This window comes from Terrapene carolina, unplaced genomic scaffold (genome assembly GCF_002925995.2).
Source record: "Terrapene carolina triunguis isolate 2854851 unplaced genomic scaffold, T_m_triunguis-2.0 Scaffold1105, whole genome shotgun sequence".
In the NCBI taxonomy this organism is placed as follows: Eukaryota; Metazoa; Chordata; order Testudines; family Emydidae; genus Terrapene; species Terrapene triunguis.
In genome coordinates this window covers 751-7,996 of record NW_020665456.1, presented here as the reverse complement: position 1 = coordinate 7,996, position 7,246 = coordinate 751, and the positions used below count along the sequence as shown (strand labels likewise).

At 59.5% G+C, this 7,246-nt stretch overlaps 2 protein-coding genes across 2 annotated transcripts; one reads left to right on the top strand and one right to left on the bottom strand.

The window, feature by feature from the left end:
* Window positions 1-89: 89 nt before the first annotated feature.
* Window positions 90-4,382, bottom strand: LOC113408226. The gene is made up of 2 exons (XM_026661398.2): window positions 4,120-4,382; window positions 90-930 (listed from the first exon to the last, which is right to left on the bottom strand). The coding sequence occupies exon 2, from the start codon at window positions 921-923 to the stop codon at window positions 90-92; it is 834 nt and encodes a 277-aa protein (XP_026517183.1). The 5' UTR covers window positions 924-930; window positions 4,120-4,382.
* Window positions 4,383-4,411: 29 nt separating this feature from the next.
* LOC113408227 (single-pass membrane and coiled-coil domain-containing protein 3-like) lies at window positions 4,412-6,987 on the top strand. The gene is made up of 2 exons (XM_026661399.2): window positions 4,412-4,713; window positions 6,197-6,987. The coding sequence occupies exon 2, from the start codon at window positions 6,208-6,210 to the stop codon at window positions 6,871-6,873; it is 666 nt and encodes a 221-aa protein (XP_026517184.1). The 5' UTR covers window positions 4,412-4,713; window positions 6,197-6,207; the 3' UTR covers window positions 6,874-6,987.
* The last annotated feature ends 259 nt before the right edge of the window (window positions 6,988-7,246 follow it).

Below are 7,246 nucleotides of genomic sequence, written 5' to 3'. Positions count from 1 at the left end.
GGCTCGTTAACCAGCGCAGAGCCCGGGGCAAAGCCTGCCCGTGCGTGTGCCGCGGCGAGGGGGCGCTGTCACGGCTCTGCCTGTGCGGGTCAATGGGCGACGCTGGCAGGATTCTGGCCCGGCCCCTCTCCCATTCCCGGCTGCTGCTCCGTGATCAGGGCCATGTAGACCTCAGCCGCGGCAGCTACCAACTGGAAAGACTTGCAGGCCGGTGCCAGCGCCCGAAGTGCCTCCTCCAGGTGCCCAGCGGCCGCAGCCAGGGCGTTCCTAGCACGACGCCCCGTGAGGACATCGGGCAGGTATTCGCCCAGACTCTGCACCACGCCGGTCCCAGAGAAGGGGCCATTCTCCGGGGGCTCTGCAGCCGTTTCCACAGTTGGGCCCCCAGGGGTGGCACAAGCGGACACAGCCTTGGCGATCTCCTCGCTGCTCTGGCGCAGGGCGTCCATCGGCAGGTGCAGGACCGGGGAGGCCTCCACCTCCCGCAGAGCCACCTCCAGTCGCCCCGGGAGGCCGGCGTTTTGCAGCAGCACGGCCGCCATGGGGCCACCCACGCTGCCGAAGATCCCCATGGTGGCCTGGTGGAAGTCCCGGACGATGGCCCCCTTCTCCTGCAGCGAGGTGTGGGGGGAGGCCATGCGGACGTACAGGTCCCGGCTGGCGTTCTTCCGCACGTGTCTGTCCGTCTGCTCTGCTGCGGCGTGCATCTCCCACGCTGCCCGCAGCAGGCGCTCCAAGTTCTCCCCCACGCCGAAGCTGCCCCCCACCGGTTCCAGGGACACACTGGTGTCAAGGTGCTGGTTGAGGATGCGGAGCAGAGCGTGGGTGGCCGAGATGCATCCTTCCAGGGAGTCGAGCAGGGACTGGCTGGCGCGCACGAGCCTCTCTCTTTCACTCTCTGTGCCGGAGAACAGGGACAGCATCGCGAGGCTGGGAAACAAAGCAGAGAGCGCAGGTGAGGGGCTTAAAGAGTTTCCCCTCCAGGATCCCCAGCGCAAGGCCAAGGGGATGTGCAATGGAACCGACAGGGAGCCCCTATGAAATGGAGTAGAGGGAATGCTGTTTCACAACAACCCTGGGAGTTGCCTGTGGAACTCACTGCCTCATGATCTTGCTGATGCAGAGAGCCCAGCAAGACCCAGAAAGGGATCTGACGTTTATATGACTAATGAGGAGAGCCAGAATGACATTAGAAAAGAATTTCTTTTTTGTTAAGTTTGATAAGATTAAACACTCTCATGCTCCTGGGCATGACCCCGCTCTCTAACTAACGGCTGTCAGGCAGGAACTGTCCCTGCCGGCGGTGGTGAGGTACAGGGGCACTGCTGTGCTAGATGGGGCGTGCAAAGCACGTCAGTCCGTTACCCACTTCGCAGCTGCTGCGGGCCCCAAGAGAGCAACACTGCGAACCGGAGGCAGCGCGCCCTTGCGGTGGAGCCCGGGGACAGGGTGTGTCGAAGTGATGGGGGAGTCTCTGGTACGGCGACACTGGACTAAAAGCCCCGTGGAACAGCGGCATCTGGTCTGACTCAGGCTGGGGGGCTAAAAACTGCTATGTAGACATCTGGGTTCAGGCTGGAGCTCGGGCTCTGGGACCGTCCCCCCCAGGCACAGTCCCACCACCTGGGCTCCAGTCCAAGCCTGCACGTCTACACTGCTAGTTTGCAGCCCGGCAGGCCAGCCACGGGTGTTTAATTGCAATGCAGACATAACCTCAAGGGCTGCATTGCACCCAGGGGGCCAGCGGCTGGCTGGGGGTTCCAGCTCTCGGCAGGGCTGCACCCGGAGAGGGTCCCCAGGGTCCCCAAGACTGGGGCAGCAGCTGGATGCGTGGGTGTGGATCAGTGATGACGCCGGGTGGAAGTGATCTGTGCCCGCTGAAGAAGATCATTTCGGAAACTCCCAAGTCAGCGTTTCTGAAACTGGGGGGCCGGACCCAGAAGGGGGTGCGAGGCTATTGTAGGGGGATCACGAGCTCTAGGGGTACCATATTTCGAGGACTCTGCTGAGGAGGGGGTTTCAGCTCTCCAGCCGCCCAGCTCTGAGGGCAGTGCCGCCGCCAGCAGCAGCACAGGAGCAAGGGGAGCAGCGCCCCACACCTCGGGCAGGACGAGGTTTCATTGTATTACAGCTCAGCAGCAAGAAGTGCAAAGCAGGGCCGTAGGACAGTTTGCACCCAGGCCAGAGAGACGAGGACAGAGCTGAAGCCAATGCAGGCTCTTACCAGCCCAGCCCAAGAGACCAGGCAGGCACCGGGGTGGAGGGCGCCAGCGCGATGCCCACTGGGGCTTCAGCGCCGTTGATGCAGGGATGGCGATTAGAGGCTTCACTCAGTTCTCCTCTATGACCAGTGATTTGCTAACACTTGTAGGGGATGTGGTGGGGTCGTCACAGCCTGAACTAGTTTCAAAGGGGGCCCGGCCCAGCCATAAGAGTTTGCGTCCCCCCCCGCTGGAAGCAGGTTCTTGTGGCTAAGGGTGCAATGCGCTGGCTGCGCTCAGCTGGTCCGTATCCCGGGGGTGGGATTTAAAGGGCTGTTTGGTGGCGTATAAAGGCCGAAGCGAAAGGACTCAACCCAGAGCCGTGTCCCGCGTCGAAACCGATCGGGTCGAAATCGACATTCCCGCAAAACACTTTGGTTCTGTCTGTATCTCCCAACTGGCCCGGCCCGGCCCTTAGCAGCCAGCTCAGACTGGGGGGCCCGGCCCGGGTCTCCGCAACCAGCTCAGACTGGGGCGGGGGGGGGGGCCTGGCCCGGCTCTCCGCCAGGGGCGGCTCTAGGCACCAGCAAAGCAAGCAGGTGCTTGGGGCAGCCCATTTGCAGGGGTGGCAGCCAGCAGGGATCCAGCCTGAGAGCTGAGAACCAACAGAGAGCCCTGGGAGCTGTAGTTCCTTGGTTAGCTCCCTGCCCATAGAGCCAGCCCTGGGCAGGGAAAGAACTACATTTCCCAGCATTCCCTTGGCTGCTATCCACAGGAAGGGGTGGGGAGAAGTATGTAGCTGAAACCTCATGCTGCAGCTTGCTGTGAGTGGAGAGCTCACTGCTAGAGCGGGGTGGCACTGTGAATGGGGGACAAGTGTGCCCAGCCCAAGGAGTAGAAGGCTTTGCCCCAGAGATCCCCTTCAGAAAACATCCCCAGCCTGGATTAGGGATACTGGTGTGACCTAACCTTGCAGCCCCCAAAGAAGGAATTGGGTGGACTAAAGGGACAGTGCCCCTCTCTATCTGAAGCCTAGCAAGGGAGGTACGTGGATCCCACTAGAATTTAAAATGAAAAGTAAGGGAGGGGAGGCTCTGGACCTGGGCAGCTTTAGATACAGTACCAGGCACGTAGGAGGATTTCCACTTCTGAGCCATGGAAGCAGAAATTGACTTTTCCTTTCCAGATATAGCTAATACTCAGAAAGGGAATCTAGCACCTGCCTTCCAGATTTGAACACCCTCAAAATTCAGGAGTGCTCAAGCTCAATTTGGGCAGCTGTTACTTCATTTCTCCCAAATCAAATATACTGATCCACTGTAACTTGCTGTAGAAAAAGTAGGATAAAATTGAGCAAGAAATGCTTCCCAGTGGTTATTGGGACTGGAATTGCTATTTTCAACAGCCATTGCCTTTTTTTTGTTTGTTTGTTTGAACGGAAGACAGTGATATTGCATTGGCAAATTCCCTATAGAAACAAAGAGTGGAACAAAAGAATAATAAAGGCACCTCAACTTTTCCTCATTTATGGAGGACAGTCTTATAATATGCATCCAGATATCCTCCAATCACACAAGCTGAAAATTGTTCCACTTTACTGCAGTTCTGTAACCATATGGGAACCAATCCTGTCTGTGTTCTGTGCACATCCAAAATTCCTGCTGAATGACCCGCCCTGGGAGCGAGTTACCAGTGACCTAGGGCTGGGGGTCCAGGGGGGCTGGGGCGACAGGGGAGTGCGGGTGGGGGGAGAGCCCAGGGCTGGGGTGGGGGGCAGCCAAACATTGTTTTGCTTGGGGCGGCAAAAAACCTAGAGCCGGCCCTGCTCTCCGCAGCCAGCTCAGACTGGGGGCGGGTCCCGGCTGCTGCTCAGGCGCTGGCTGCGACCCAGAGAGGGGACGGGGAAGGGGGCTCTCACCTCGGCGCGACTGCTGTCCCGGCGGGCGAAGGAGCGGACGACACCGGCTCTCCGCCTCTCCTTATAACGCTCCCGTTAGGGGAGAAAGGGAAAGTTGGCACAAGCCAAAGGGCGGGGTCGCAATTCCCCCGGGCCGGGCCAGCAGCAGGCGCTCGCAGCGGGGGCCCGGCCGGGCTCGCTGGCTCATGGACTGATTAGATCCTGGATCTTTCTGCCCCTCGTGACTGAGGAGAAAACCGGGATTGGAAACCAGCCAGACTCGAGGTCCTGGAACCCACGCGGGGAACTGGAAGCCGCAGGCAGGAGGCAGCAGGTGAGCCCCAGAAGCAGCCACTTGAAGGCCCATGTGACATCCACTGGCACCGCGCTCCTGACCACAGCTGGGCTCCGGGGCTGCCAATGGGATCTCGGGGGCTGACTGGCAAAGTGACAGCAAGGACCAGCCTCCTATAAAGGCGAGAGTCCCCGCTCCGGCGTGCGGAGAGCGTCACAGCAAAGGGATCCTCTCCGGAGAGCCAGGGTGCTGCCCGCGGACCCGAGCTGACCTCTGCCCAGGCGAACGGCCCCTCGGCTTCCCACTCGCCCAGCGAGCAGGTAACTCGCCCCATCGGCGGAGGCACAAATGGGAGCAGGGGTCGTGCAGTGAGAGCCCCCCGGATCGCTTGGCGGACTGGGCTCCTCCAACAACGGGGGATTCATGCAGCCCCTGGCAAGGTGCCATGTCTAGGGACAAAGAACATCGGTCACCCACAGGCTGGAGGGGGGTCGCTGTGAGAGGGGGTCGCTGCCCCGTCTGTAACCGATCGGGGGGGGAGAGTTCTGCTTTCCAAAGGGGGACCCTGGCGAGCTGCAACTCTGGGAAGCAGGGCCGGCTCCAGGCACCAGCTTACCAAGCAGGTGCTTGGGGCGGCCACACCAGAGAGGGGCGGCACGTCCGGCTCTTCGGCAGCAATTCGGCAGTGGGTCCCTCACTCCCGCTCGGAGCGAAGGACCTCCTGCCGAAGTGCCGCAGATCGCGATCGCGGCTTTTTTGTTTGTTTGTTTTTTGTTTTGCGAGGGGGCGGGGATGGCTGCTTGGGGCGGCAAAAACCCTGGAGCCGGCCCTGCTGGGAAGGACCCAGGTGTCCTGTGGAACCAGCTGCCCATGAGCCCCCCAGGGGATGCTGTGGCTAAGCGGGTGAGTGCGACCCTGGGCTGGGGAAACGGGTGAATCGCGAGTAGGAGCCGGGAGGTGGGATCCCCTCTGGATAGTGGGGAGACCCTGACTGGAGACTGCACCCAGCTCTGGGGAGGAGGCGAAAAATGAAACTATTCCCAGGTGCCCCTTGAAGGCAGAACAAAGCTGCCCAGCTGCGACCAGCTCCAGGCCTAGCGTTTTGTGCAAATTACTTCATGGGCTAATCTGCAGACAGCCAGAAACGGCAGCTTCTGCCCCACAGCTGGGTCCCCCGGGCAGCAGGGGGAGGGAGCAAGTCATGCAACTGCCGAGCACTGGGCAGCTCCGCGGCTGGGGCAGGTGGTGGCCGGGTAGATGGGGGATGCTGCCGCGCTCCTGGGGTGGATGGATTTGGGGGTGCAGGGCGTGGGTGCTGGGACAGAGATCAGGGGAATGTGGGGAGGTAACGTGGGGGGAGAAGTGGGGGTGTCTGGGGCAGTAGCTGGGACACTGCGGGGGCGAGGGGGATCTCTGGCCATTTAGGGTTGTTGGGGAGTGGGGCTGAGAGTCCCGAGCTTGCTGGGCGGATTCTCCCTCTCCCAGCTGGAGGCTCCGGCTGGCTCCTCGCTGCACTTTCCTCCCGAGACCACGTGGTTTGGTGAGGTGGGAAGCCTTCGGGGGTGCGGGACCCACTGGCCGAGTCCTTCCTCCCTAGAACCTCCAAGGTGTTTAGGCGCCGAACTCCCATGGATTGACGGGAATTAGGCACCTAAAGACCTTTCACGATCAGGGCCCTGGAGACTTTTTTGTTTTAATGGCAGCTGAGTCTCTGCACTGGCTAAGTCTGTGATTTGCGCGGGGGAGGGGGGGATGCAGTGGGGAGCGCTGGCTAATGCCTCTTTCCTCTTCCTCTCCTGGCAGCTCTCTCGAGAATGTCCTGGAGCGATATCCTGTACCCAGACAACCCAGCGAGGCGGGAGAAGGTGGCGCGGTTACACCAGGAGCTGATCAACTGCATAGAGCTCAATTTTGATACCACCAACGAGCTGATTGGAGTCTTAAACACACACTGTCAGTTCAAGTTGCACCCCATTAAGATGAACATGAACGGCACCGTCCAGGAGAACTGCGACATACTCCTCGCAGCCATAAAGTCCATCCAAGACATGCTGCAGGCCATCGATGCAAGGTTGAAGAGAGAACTGGAGCCAGATCTCTACCGAAAGCTTCACGATTTCCAGGAGCCTGATGCCAAGAAGATGCAGATTCTGCGCAATGTGGCCACGGTGGTGAGCGGCCTCGCTGGGACCGTGGCCATGGGGATCTTCATCAAGCTGGCGTTATCGCAGGTGGTGAGCAGAGTCCTGACCCAAACGACCATGGTCTTGGCCAAGATCGGTGCCTCTGTGATAGGCGCCGTGGCTGGCATGATACTGGGCGTGGGTGTCGACTTGATTCTCAGCGCGATCCTGGGCGCTGTAGAGAGAGACCAACTGGAGGCAAAGATTCAGGAGCTCAATGCGCTGGTGAGCGAGTTCAAGCCAGCCTCCCATGAGTATAACAAAACCATCATAAAGATCAGCTGCATGCTGCCATAGCCGGAGGAGAATCAGCCGCTCGGACGACTCCAGAGCAAGCTGCAAGTTACCAGTACTTGTAAAAATAAGGCCGTGGGGATCAGATCCCATCTACCGTGACTTAGCCCAGCACCATTAAAGCCAGTACAATAAATGATATCTAGCTCTTACACAGTGCTTTTCATTAGTAGAGCTCATTAATGTCTTTATCCTCCCACCACATCTCAGGATAGGGCCGTGCTATTACCCCCATTCTACAGATGGGGAAACTGAAGCCTAGAAATTCACAGGTATTTAAGCACGTAACTTCCATTGATTTCAGAGCAATTGGCTCAGGCTCTCTGCAGACTCAGGCAACATCACTGATTTCAAGGGAAGCTAGGTGCCTAAAGTG